Below are 13,855 nucleotides of genomic sequence, written 5' to 3'. Positions count from 1 at the left end.
ATATTGTACTAGTTTTTCTCTCTTATCAAATTTTAAGTCAAAATAATAAACTCACTCGATGTAGCGATTCAAGATTTGAAGAAAAAACTGAATTCTATTCATAGCATTTTGAGAAAACTCTTAGATAACATACCATCCAAAAATTGATTTTTTACTTATCTCATATTATGTTTCAGATGAGATTGGTCAATATCTTGCTTCTTGCCCTTTACAAAAATAAAGAAAATTTACTGAAAATAAAAATAAAGAGGAAAATAGAAAGATCGAAATTTCATCTCTCCGGAACAGTAGTGTGAAGACCTAGGAATCCTTCCTTGGAAATTTGCGGAAAATTTAAAATTTTTCTTTTAAATAATTAAAAATTGCCTCAATCATAAATGAACTGATACAAAAAGTTTGATGTTTAAAATGGCAGCGGAAGAAATTAACATTTTCGAAATAATAGTAAAATGTTTATCCCACGATAATTAAAATGTTTGAGCCATCAAATAATAATAAATGCTGAACTGAGGTCCTCGGGTGCCACTACTGCCAACCCAAGCTGGCTCACTGGTCCCCGCCCTCGGCCCCAACCTCATCAGTACCTACAACAATCAAGTCTAGTGAGCCTAAAGACTCAGCATGCATATATCGTAGGTAACAAGTAAATAATATAGTTAAATTTGCATGGGAGTAAAATTAACATGTCATGAGGCATACTGAAAATAACTTGTCCTGATCAATTATAATACGTGCATAACTAGACTGAAAATCATAGTAAAAATGTTTGCTCCTTGGAACCCTATACTGAAATAATGTGTAATAATTTTTCTGTTGAGATTATGGTCTACGCAAGTGGCCTCTGCACTGAACTGAACTGACCGGTAACTGGCTACTGGGGGTACCAAATTGAACTGATCGGTCACTTGCGACCGGGGTACCAAACTGAACTGATCGGTCATTGGCGACCGGTAAAATAATGCTCCCGTGATAGTGAATTGACCACAAGCAATATCGCATAAATCTCAAAAATAAGTATTTTCTATTTTTATGCACGTAATATAAATAAATGGTGTAATGGAATATCCTGTACTATTTTACCACGTGGATTGGATCGTTCTCAGGCTCGCTGCAACCTAAATATGCCATGTAAAATATGCAATAGCTTCTACTTGACCACCTATGCAATTTAAGTTCAAAAATGCGACAATGACGCTCGACGACTTCGTATTTAATCATGACTCCGAACCAACCCGAACCAACACTGAACCAACATATATGTTAGGATCGAGAAAGAGTTAAGAGGGGGGGGGGGGTGAATGAACTCTTTCACAATTTCTTCTGTTAAATATATTTTCAACCGTTTTTAGGCGGTTCAAAATATTTCTTTCTCAAACGGTCGAAAGAGGTGAACCACAGAAATGTGCGGAAGATGGTTCACTTCCTTTTGACAGATATTTCTCAAATATTTAATAATCTAAACAACAAGGATATCAATCATAAATTGCATAAAATAAAGAACACGGTATTTTATGGATGTTCGGAGATTGAATACTCCTACGTCACCCCTTCTTCCTTTGGTAGGAAGGAATCCACTAAAAGACTTTGACTTTACAAATCGTTTGTAACAGCCCAATCCAATCAGGACTTATCCCATTGCCTGTATTGGAACTCCTAGTGATCACTTTACACTTCTGGATATTTAAGAACCCTTAGTTCACCAGACTTCCAAACTCTAATCAAGTAACCATAGGTTATTGATAAAACAGTAGTTTGTTTTGGTAGCACGAAAAGATCCTTGAAAGATCAAATATGTGACTGTAGAGCTGCGTGCAGAAGAGCGATAAAGAGAATGTAATCTGTGAATGCGCTCAAAGATCTCTGTGATGGCAAGCTGAGAGGTTTCTTTCAATCAGTATTAGAGTTGTGTAGCTTGCCCATCGATGACTTGCATTCCTCTCAGATAATATAACTAGAAGATCCAACGGTCAGAAAGTACTTGTAAACATAAACCTGAGCTCCTGAAGCAGATAAGTCGTTTTCATATTTATGAGCAATAAATGTCTTCATTTAAACCTTCCTTTTGCTTATCATAAATTTGAGGCTCTTTACTAGAGGTTTACTACTTTTAGGCGACTGCATATATGTGAAGACTGTCTCTGAGCGTCCTTTCTAGGAAAGAGATATAAATGCATATCTTCCTTGGAACTGATGTGAGATCGTTGACTTCGAGAATTTGAATGCATCCAGCCGGTCAGGGAATGTTGGAAAGCAATAAGTAGATCTCTTAAATGAAACGGCTGAACCATAAAGAATAGGCGGTCGAAAAACTAGCGGTTGGGAATTTCTAACCGCGGTTGATTTATCATTCACCAAAATTCCTGAAATTTCATTTCTTAACAATTTCCCCCTTTTTGGTGATGATAAAACTTAGCCGAAATTCTGTTTAGCCAAATCAGAGACAATAGTGCTACTTCTTAGATTCTGATTCTTTAGCTTCCTTTTTCTTTAGAGCGGCCAATTCCCTTTGAATACGATTTTCTTGCTCTCTCTTTTGTTGCTCTTTTCCCCCCTTTTTGACATCACCATTTACCAGAAATTCCATAATTTCTGTAAGCTGAGCTCCTTGAGCATCCATTCTTTGTTCAAGACGAGTGATTTGAGATGAAAGACCAAGGCACATATCGACATTAATCGAGTGATTGTTGGACACTTTTGAAGTGATGGCAGCAAAATCCTTAGATATAGTACCTCTGATGGTCTGTAGATCCTCCTTGAGATCAGAATTTTTGCGGTTTAGAGCGAGGATAGACTGATCCATATTGCCAAGTCGGCTTAGCAGATCTTGATGGAAGTTTGCTGCGACAACTTCTTCTTCAAATGCAAAAATGTCGTCTTCTACAGGTTCTGAGGGATCAGTAAGAAGTTTGCCCTTGAAAGCAATTAATTTTGATGAGGTTGCTTTGGTAGATGATGGCGAGGGATCAACGTCAAGAGTGTCAGCCGCGATACTTGCAATATAGTCATCAATGTTGTCAGTTGATACAGCGGATGCTGACCCAATGAGCTTGGATTCCTCTGGTTTGTCAATTTGATCATTGGCAGTGGAAACTTTTGAGGAGATGTTTATTTCTCCTTTCTGAATCTCTGTCAGAGAAGCTGAGGGCTGTGTTTGAAGTTCCATCGGAGCAGCAACCGGGAGAGGCTCTAGTGAAGATATAATAGAGTCCTGATATGGTTGAGCAGCATCAAAGTCAGATAGAAATTTTTCCGCCTCATCGACTGAGAGAACCGCTGCTGGGATAGATTCAACAGAGTGCTGGGGGAGAATGATGCCAGTATCAGAATGTGGAGACAAAGCAAGTGGGACATCAGATGTGGAAGGAGCCGTGTCTTCATGAGTTGCTGGAGTTGGTTCAACAATGACCTGTGGTGATGCGGTGATAACATGTGTATCAGGTAACACATTCGGACAAGTAGGAGAGGCTGGGTGTTGTTCTGACGGTATGGTGTTCTGAATAAGACTTGGCTCCAGCTGAGCTGTTGTCGGAATGTCTCGTGCAGTAAGTTGGGGACTTGTACAATGTTGTGACGAAGAGGCCTTCTGAGATACACTTGGTGAGACTGGTTCTGTACTGAAGTCATCATGAACATCCATCAAAGAGTCAAACTGATTCTGATTCGCACTAGCCGGAAGATTGAGCGAAATACGCATGAAAGCGACTGATGCAGCAAGAGATCGAGCATCCATTTCAAGTTGAGATATTACTGCAGAGTCATCTGGAGCTGTAGGACTGTTTGGATCAAAATTTTTCCTTTTTAACTGGATGATGACTCTGAGAGTGCTCTCTTTCATCTGAATTTCTATGAATTCACGTCTTTGAAGAGCGGTTGGAATATCTGTGGTTTCTGCCCATTCCAAAATAGACCGTTCAAGTTTTGCTGCAGTCTTTATTTTCCCGGTTTCGATGAGTGAATCAAAAGAGACAGCAGTACGATATTGTACCCATTTATCAAACTTCTTGATTTTGGACTCAACAGCGTCACAAACACGCTGACTTGTGAGAACGATGGCTGTATGAACTGCATGGTTTTGCGGAGGATTGGTAATCATAACCTGTTTGTCTTTTTCTGATGACAGAATGATAGGAACTCCTGAGTAAGAGGATTGGATGTCCTTTTCTGTGATCTGAATACCTTTCAACTTAGAGATTGAGGCTGATGGGATAGGTGCAGGAATAAGTGGTGCAGAGATATGCTTGATCAGCTTAATCTTTGTTCCTTTAACAGGAGCGGTTCGTTTCTTTTTGAACACCTGGGAAACCGGAATGTCATCCTTAGTTTCTTCATCAGAACTTGATTTCAGAACCAGCTTTCTTTTGGTTTCCTTGGGAGTGGAGGCAATTGCTTTCTTTTGTTTCACAAATTCAATCCCAGTTTCTGTTTTGATTGGGACGAATTCTTCATCTGTCGGTTTGTTTTTCGAAATAAATTTGTCAACCGATACCCATGTAAACAGCTTGGTTTTACCAACTTCAATCATCTCAACTGGTTGAGCACCGGCAGAAATTAACATGTGGCAAATTGGAACCGCAAATCCTTGAGATTGATTATCTTTCTTGATCATGGCCACCAGAATGTTGAAGAGGATGTCAGACCAGTTGACTCCTAGTTGAGAAGAGATGGTTGCCATAACAAGAAATTTTTCCAGAGTAATTTTATCATAAGCACCAGCCTTAGCAAGAATTCCTTTAGCCACAATATCAGCCATCAGTCGGTAAGCAATCTTTAGATCTCGCTTTTGGCAAGTTGGATGAGAGATAGGAGAGGCAGTGAGTGAGAAATTTTGACGCCAAATGTCAATATTACCATCTGGTAATGTAGAGAAATCAGTGATACCAGCCGTAGGTAACTTATTCAAATCAGCAAACACCTTCTGGGTGAAGGTAAAATGTTTGTCCTGAACAGAGCATAGAATTTCTCCATTTTTCATGCGAGCAGTTTCAAAGAACTCTTTCAACAGTACTTCAGAGTATGAGAATCGACATCCCAGGAAAGTTCGAAGCCCAGATTCTTCAATTGTACGGAACATGGTCTTCATTGATTTGTTGGGCATAGACAGAATAGATGGAAAGTTGATAGCCACTGTATTCTGAGAGATGGAAGCAGCCATTTGAGGATACTTGAAAGAATTTGATAAATTGGTTCCTGTAATGTAAGCTGCAATGAAGTAGTAAGAGACACAATAAAGCAAGTAAGAGTATATATGTCTGGTTCAAGGATGTACCAACATGTCCATATGGAGGACTGTTTGGTATAGAATTTTTCAAAAATATTTAAAAATTTTGGACGGCGGCAAAATGAGTGTTTTTCAAATTTCAAGGAGATAACCGTCACGTCATATAAAGGCAGTCGAAAACAGTCTAGAGTGTGAGTTACGAAAATGTCGTGGATTAATTCTGTCCACACAATATGAACCGGATAATTAATATTATTAGGTGGAACCGGTTACAGATAATGATTATCAATCTTAACCATGTTCCCCCTAAACACGTGCATGAATGGGAGAAAAACCGTCGGTTGCGTTATGATAGAGACGCTTCACATTTCCCATCAAAGTCATAATGACATAAGCCCTTAACGCTTGATCTCCACCTATAAGTATCAGCAAAGATGTTAACATTATACTTCAAGTTTAAACACAATGGATAGAGATAGCAGTCCCGATTTAGCAGATGAGTTCATGAGGGATGTCTTGGCTTCCCGAAAGAAAACCATAACGGACAAGGTGCATGAAGAGCCGCTGGCTATTTGGGAGAAGGTACACACAATACAGGCCATTCTGGAGAGCGGAGAGGCTCTCTCCTCCAGAAATAAGGCGGCAATGAAGAGATATCGGCGACGTCTTCACGTCGCTGATAACGCTGGAGTCTTTTCTGACGACGGTGTTTATCTCCTCATGCTGCTGAAGGAGAAGAGGGCTCTGAAGAAGGTGGCCATTTCAGAGGAGTTCTCCCGTATTTCCTTAGGAGGGTTGACTGGATGGTTGACCCTTTGGAGGATGTATGTAAAAAAAGAGATTGAGAGGGTTCGCCTCCGTCTCGGATGATGTACCAAATCTCCCCCCCCCCCCCCCCTTTTTTAATGAAATTTTACTTTACTTTGCTTCCAGATGATTGTCTTGTTCTTTTTGTTTACTGCAAACTTAACTAGAACATACAATAAATAAACACATCATGACAAATCAGTTAAGCCAAGCATATTACGAAAATGAGAGAACTTAGCCTCGGGTAATGGTTTTGTAAAAATATCAGCCGTTTGTTGATCAGTATGAACATATTCAAGCCGTATATCTTTCTTCATTACATGCTCTCGGATGAAGTGATGTCGGATATCAATATGTTTTGTCCGAGAGTGCATGACAGGATTGTATGTTATGGCTATTGCACTTGTATTGTCGCAAAATATAGGAGATTCAGCCGCTTGAATTCCATAGTCTTTTAACTGTTGCTGAATCCATAACATTTGAGCACAACAACTTCCGGATGCTAAATATTCTGCTTCAGCGGTTGATGTAGCGATAGATGTTTGCTTTTTGCTGGCCCAAGAAATAAGTCTTTCCCCTAAAAATTGGCATGACCCGCTTGTGCTTTTTCGATCAATTTTGCATCCTGCATAATCTGCATCTGAGTAACCCACAAGGTTAAAGCTTGAATCTTTGGGATACCAAAGACCCACATTTGCTGTTCCTTTCAAGTATTTGAGTATGCGTTTAGAAGCAATAAAATGAGATTGCATAGGATTAGCTTGAAACCGTGCACATAGGCATACAACAAACATAATGTCCGGTCGACTTGCGGTTAGATATAGTAGAGACCCATTTAGTCCTCTATACATTTTTGTATCAACCGAAATTCCCCCTTCGTCTTTATCCAATTTGATTGATGAACTCATTGGGGTGCTGGCCGGAGAGCAATTTTCCTTCCCGAATTTCTTTAACATATCTTGAGTATATTTGGCTTGATTAATGAAGATACCATTTTCAGACTGCTTGACTTGCAGTCCTAAAAAATAGTTTAATTCGCCCATCATACTCATTTCAAATTGTTCCTGCATTATCTTTGAAAATCTTTCACATAGCTTAGTATTAGTTGATCCAAAAATAATATCATCTACATATATTTGAACAAACAGTAAATGATCATTTTTGGAGAATGTAAATAAGGTTTTATCGATTGTACCAATAGAAAATCCATGATCGAGCAGAAATTTGGTTAGTGTATCATACCATGCTCTTGGGGCTTGTTTTAGTCCATATAACGCTTTATCCAATTTGTAAACATAATCAGGAAATATATGGTTGATAAAACCGGGTGGTTGTTCTACATAAACTTCCTCATTTAACATACCATTTAGAAAGGCAGATTTAACATACATTTGATATACTTTGAAGTTTTTAAATGCTGCAAATGCTAGAAATATTCTAATGGCTTCTAATCTAGCAACCGGGGCAAAAGATTCATCAAAGTCTATTCCTTCCTCTTGTCTATAACCTTGAGCCACTAGACGGGCCTTATTTCTTATGATTAAGCCACTTTCATTCATTTTGTTTCTATAAACCCATCTAGTTCCTATTATATTAGCATCATTAGGTCGAGATACTAAGTGCCATACTCTGTTTCTTTCAAACTGATTAAGTTCTTCTTGCATGGCCTCTATCCAGTTTGTATCTAGAAGAGCATCATCAATTTTCTTGGGTTCAATTTGAGAAACGAAAGCAGCCTGCAAAAATTCACTTATCATTTGATTTCTAGTTCTAAGAGGAGCAGTAGGGTTACCAATGACTAGCTCGAGTGGATGATCCTTTTTCCACCGGAGACATGGTCTATGTTGATCTTCCTCGGTTGGTTGAATGATGTCATTTTCTTGTTCTGTTGCCTCTTCTGCCAGTGGTGTAATCTGCGGTTGATGGTTGTTCTCTGGATCATTTGTTTGTTGACAATTTTCCTGACCGGTTGGATTTTCCTTGAAGATTGCTTCACCTGTTCTTCGTATGTCTGTTTCATCCTCATCATTGCTAGCTTCAAGGTTAGCAGCTTCAAAATTATTTATTAGATCATGCATGTTGCTATTGCTATTGTCATGACATATGGATGATTCATCAAATACAACATGTATTGATTCTTCGACAGTGAGAGATTTTTGATTATATACTCTATATGCTTTACTTACTGCTGAGTATCCCAGAAAGATGCCGTTTTCAGCCTTTACATCAAATGCAGTGAGATGTATTTTGCCATTTATGTGAATAAAGCACTTACAGCCAAAGATGCGAAAATACCCCACTTCTGGCACTTTGCCGGTCCATATTTCATATGGAGTCTTTTCATGAGTTTTATTAATCATAGATCGATTCTGAGTAAAACAAGCTGTGTTAATGGCTTCAGCCCAAAATCTTTGCGAGATACCGGATTCAGCCAGCATGGTTCTAGCTGCTTCTTTCAATGTGCGGTTTCTTCTTTCAGCTACTCCATTTTGTTGGGGCGATCTTGCAGCTGATAGCTCGTGTTTAATCCCATGATCTTCAAGATAGGATGATAGATATTTGTTCAGAAATTCGGTTCCTCTATCACTTCTGATTCTGTCGATGTTTTCCCTCTTTTCATTTTGAAGTCTCTTGAGCAGCTTGATTAGATGATCAGCGGTTTGATCTTTGGAGCCAAGAAATATTACCCATGTAAATCTAGAATAATCATCAATGACGACGAGAGTGTATTTCTTTCCCCCTAAGCTCATTACCGGGATTGGTCCAAATAGATCCATGTGAAGAAGGTCAAGACATCTATTTGAAGAATGTCTACCTTTGCTTTTGAAGGTTGATCGAACCTGTTTTCCAAGCTGACAAGCATTGCATACTTTATCTTTGGCAAAATCAACGTTAGGCAGTCCAGAAACTAGCTTAAGCTTACTAATTGTAGCAATGGATTTGAAATTTAGATGATTTAATCTTTTATGTCATAGCCAATTTTTATTTCCATTTAAAGCAACGAAACAGGTAGACGCATTTAAATTTTGATCATTCCATTCTACCCTATAGGTGTTTTGACTACGATAACCAGTCAACACTGTATAACCTGCATTAGTTTTAACCATGCATTTTTCTTTATGAAATTCAACCGTGTACCCATTGTCACAAAGTTGACTTATACTGATCAGATTGTAGCATAAGTTTTCTACTAAAAGAACATCTTTGATGATAATTTTGCCATGAGTAATCTTACCCTTACCCATAGCTTTACCTTTAGAGTTGTCTCCGAAAGTGATTGTTGGTCCTTTGAGATCTACAATTTCTGATAAGAGATCTTTATTTCCGGTCATATGTCTTGAGCATCCACTGTCTAGGAACCATGATGACTTTTCTATGCTTTTCTTCTTTAGTTCCTGACAATGAAAGATTGGTACCCTTTTATTTGGGTTCAGGGTTAATTAGACCCTTAGGAATCCACACTTGAATTGTCCTTGCGGATTTTTTGTGATGTGTTCCAGGGTAATTATGATCGAAAGCATACTCTGGTGAATGCAATATATGTTGTTTGGGCCTTTGATTATCATCATTCAATCAATACCTCTTTTGAACTGGTCGGCAATTGTAGTAATTGTAAGGTCTGATTCTTGAGTGATATCTGGTTGACCCTTCGTATCCAGTTGGATTTGGCCTGGGTTTGCGCCAATATTGTTTGGATTTATCACTCTGAACATAACCCAAACCACATCGCCTCCCATTGTTCTTAAGATTTATGTTTTGAATGCCTTGAACCATAGGCTCATCATGTTCATATACCGAGCTAGATCTGACAAATTTAATTGATCTTAAACTGTCTTTTTCTAGCAACAGGTTGAGTTGAAGCTTCTGAGGTATTACAATCATTTATGCCGTAACCAAGCCCGGTTCTGTCTCCGGCTGGTTTTTGCATTTCATGTATCTTATCAAGAGAAGCAGAGGACTTGTTCCACATATTGATGGTGCTCAATAAACGTTTGTTTTCTTTTAAAGTAGCATGGAACAAATTTCGTAAATCATCATTCTCAGCTGCTATCAGACTTAGCTTGACTTTTAAACTTTCAACCTCTTTGTGCTGCGAACAGCTGGAGAGAGTTAGTTTATTTTTCAAGTCTTTCTTTTCTGCATCAGCTTCATTGAATTTCATATATAGTCCTTTGAACTCATTTACCATGTCGTTAAGTGCTGTAACAAGATCTTCACGTGTAAATTCTTCAGAGTTAAAATCAAATACCATTTCATCAGTAGCTTCTTGATCTTCTTTGGCATAAGGCATTCGACTCTTTCGTCTTCACTTTCACTCGAAGATTCTTCAGAAGAAGATTTTTCTGATTCTGTTTCAGCCCATTTGCCTTTGTCTTCTTCTGCAACTAAAACTTTTTGATTCCTTTTCTTGATGAATTTCTTGTCGTTTTTGAATCGTCTTCTATTCTCCGGTTTATTTTCGTCCTTCTTTGGCTTATTGCATTCTGCAATGAAATGTCCCTTCTTTCCACAGTTAAAACACCCTTGACCATCCTCAGTATGGTCCTTTTTAAAATAAGGTTTGTTCATTTGATTTTTGCGCATAAATTTACCAAATTTATTAACAAACAGAGACATGGCTTCATTGCTTAGTTGCTCAGCCGATTTCTTACTTGTGGACTCTTCGACCGGAAGAGTCACTGTAGCTGCTGCCAAGGCTTTTGTTTGTTGAGTTGTGGACGGCTCTTCTTCAGTTCGTATCCCTAGCTCAAATTCATATGCCTTGAGATCAGCAAATAGATCATGTAGTTCCAGTTTGTATAGATCTTTGGATTCTCGCATAGCTATTGTTTTCACATCCCACTCTCTGGGAAGAGCTCTCATGACTTTTAGAGCAATTTCTCTGTTGGAGTATTCTTTTCCAAGAGATGTAAGTTCGATGATAATGCTGCTGAATCGCTCATCAAATTCTGCAAGAGTTTCTCCTGGCTTCATCTTTGCATTGTCTAATTTTTGAATAGCCACTGTTAGTTTGTTTTCTTTGGTCTGATCATTTCCTTCGCACAGTTGAGTGAGTTTTTCCCATATTTCTTTTGCAGTGGTGCAGGTCTTGATTTTGGCGAACATGTTCTTATCCAGAGTCTTATAGAGAATGTCTTTTGCTACGTTGTCTAAGTTTGCTTTCTTTTTATCTTCAGCAGTCCATTCAGATCTGTGCTTCTCTATCATTTGAGGAGCACCTTCAGTTACACCAACAACTGTGTTTGCCTTCATTATCTTCATTGGTCCATCAGTAATTACAAACCACATATCGTCATCCTGTGCTGCTAGATGTGCCTGCATACGAATTTTCCAATCATCATAGTCTTCTTTGGAAAACATAGGAATTTTATTAAAAGATGCCATATTGCTCAGGAAATATCAATGCTTGAGAAGAACCCGCTCTGATACCAATTGTTAGGATCGAGAAAGAGTTAAGAGGGGGGGGGGGGTGAATGAACTCTTTCACAATTTCTTCTGTTAAATATATTTTCAACCGTTTTTAGGCGGTTCGAAATATTTCTTTCTCAAACGGTCGAAAGAGGTGAACCACAGAAATGTGCGGAAGATGGTTCACTTCCTTTTGACAGATATTTCTCAAATATTTAATAATCTAAACAACAAGGATATCAATCATAAATTGCATAAAATAAAGAACACGGTATTTTATGGATGTTCGGAGATTGAATACTCCTACGTCACCCCTTCTTCCTTTGGTAGGAAGGAATCCACTAAAAGACTTTGACTTTACAAATCGTTTGTAACAGCCCAATCCAATCAGGACTTATCCCATTGCCTGTATTGGAACTCATAGTGATCACTTTACACTTCTGGATATTTAAGAACCCTTAGTTCACCAGACTTCCAAACTCTAATCAAGTAACCATAGGTTATTGATAAAACAGTAGTTTGTTTTGGTAGCACGAAAAGATCCTTGAAAGATCAAATATGTGACTGTAGAGCTGCGTGCAGAAGAGCGATAAAGAGAATGTAATCTGTGAATGCGCTCAAAGATCTCTGTGATGGCAAGCTGAGAGGTTTCTTTCAATCAGTATTAGAGTTGTGTAGCTTGCCCATCGATGACTTGCATTCCTCTCAGATAATATAACTAGAAGATCCAACGGTCAGAAAGTACTTGTAAACGTAAACCTGAGCTCCTGAAGCAGATAAGTCGTTTTCATATTTATGAGCAATAAATGTCTTCATTTAAACCTTCCTTTTGCTTATCATAAATTTGAGGATCTTTACTAGAGGTTTACTACTTTTAGGCGACTGCACATATGTGAAGACTGTCTCTGAGCGTCCTTTCTAGGAAAGAGATATAAATGCATATCTTCCTTGGAACTGATGTGAGATCGTTGACTTCGAGAATTTGAATGCATTCAGCCGGTCAGGGAATGTTGGAAAGCAATAAGTAGATCTCTTAAATGAAACGGCTGAACCATAAAGAATAGGCGGTCGAAAAACTAGCGGTTGGGAATTTCTAACCGCGGTTGATTTATCATTCACCAAAATTCCTGAAATTTCATTTCTTAACAATATAGTCATGATTAAAATATGCTAAAAATGATGAATTAATGCTCCTAAAATAATGAGGGTCGAAATCTAGGTGAATGGAGGCCAAAACATGAAACGCTCTTTCGAGAGTCAATTTGGCACATCGCACCGTAAATTCTTGTACGACCTCAAAAATGATCCGAATCACAAACGGTCAAAAACATGACCTTCCTAACGCGATGAGGCACTGTCTAGTCTAAGTCTATAGGCTAAAAGCCGACCAAGAACCCGAACGAACCACGGAACCGCCGCAGCAAGTTTCTGTCAAAATACAGCAGCTGTGCAATCGCGAGTCTTGTGTTGTTTTAGAGACTACCGGCCATTGGGGCGTGAAACACCGACCATAGACTCTTACCAACATCCCAAGTAATTATTTGAACCATGGCTAAGGGCCCTAGGCCAGCCGAGATTCAAAATATTCCAGCAACAACTCAAAGAGTTCACCCGAGAGCACCTTTGCGCGCGTGAGGGGTGTTTTGCTTCGCTTGCTGTCTCGTCTCGTTCCACTGGCCATTTTATTGACCATGGCACAATCTATACATCCAGTGGTAGGGTATGAACCGTGGCTAAGGGCCATAGGCCAAACAAGATCCACACCATTCCACAAAACTTGAAACACACTTGCTGTCCAAGGTGCATAGCCGAAGGGGTGAGGGGGCTGTTCTTGCGTTTTAAATTAAAAACCGATTCACCATGGACCAAGCCACCAAAAAAAGAGAATTAGTCACGTCTTAGACATGCTAGGGAAGTGATCTAACCATGGCTATAGGCCCTTGGGGCAGCCAAGATCAGATCCTTTTCCTTTGACAGCACACACAGAATTTCGAAGACTCAAATGGCAAGGAAGAAAATCTGCTGTCATTTCCGATTTCTGTCATGCATGGGGCTTGTTTAAATGGACCATCACGGTCTTGACACACCCTAGTATGTGTCTAGATGTAGCCTAGTGAGCCTGGAGTCGAACCATCCACCTGAAACCACAAAACAAGAGAAAACCGTGAAGTGCACAATGAAGGGCCGAAATCTGCATTCTTTTTTTTTTAAAGTTCTTGATGCATTTCGGTTTTTGGAATAAACTGATGATCATATGATGTTTAAAAATATTACTAGTGGCTTGATTGAAGAGCAAGGAAGAATATAAACATGCCTTGATTTCGTTTGAATGAAAAACGAAAGAATACGACGACTCGGCGCGGAGGAGATGGAGCGTTCTTGCTACCTTGTTCTACACTCGATTTTTCTCTCCTCTTTTAA

General features: G+C 39.0%; 1 protein-coding gene across 1 annotated transcript; it reads right to left on the bottom strand.

The window, feature by feature from the left end:
• Positions 1-10,207: 10,207 nt before the first annotated feature.
• On the bottom strand, positions 10,208-11,410 carry LOC140804535 (uncharacterized). The gene has a single exon (XM_073160579.1). The coding sequence runs from the start codon at positions 11,408-11,410 to the stop codon at positions 10,208-10,210; it is 1,203 nt and encodes a 400-aa protein (XP_073016680.1).
• Between the last annotated feature and the right edge of the window lie 2,445 nt (positions 11,411-13,855).

The sequence above is a fragment of the Primulina eburnea genome, chromosome 1 (assembly GCF_022965805.1).
Source record: "Primulina eburnea isolate SZY01 chromosome 1, ASM2296580v1, whole genome shotgun sequence".
Lineage (NCBI taxonomy): Eukaryota > Viridiplantae > Streptophyta > Magnoliopsida > Lamiales > Gesneriaceae > Primulina > Primulina eburnea.
This window is presented reverse-complemented; position numbering and strand designations above follow the sequence as displayed.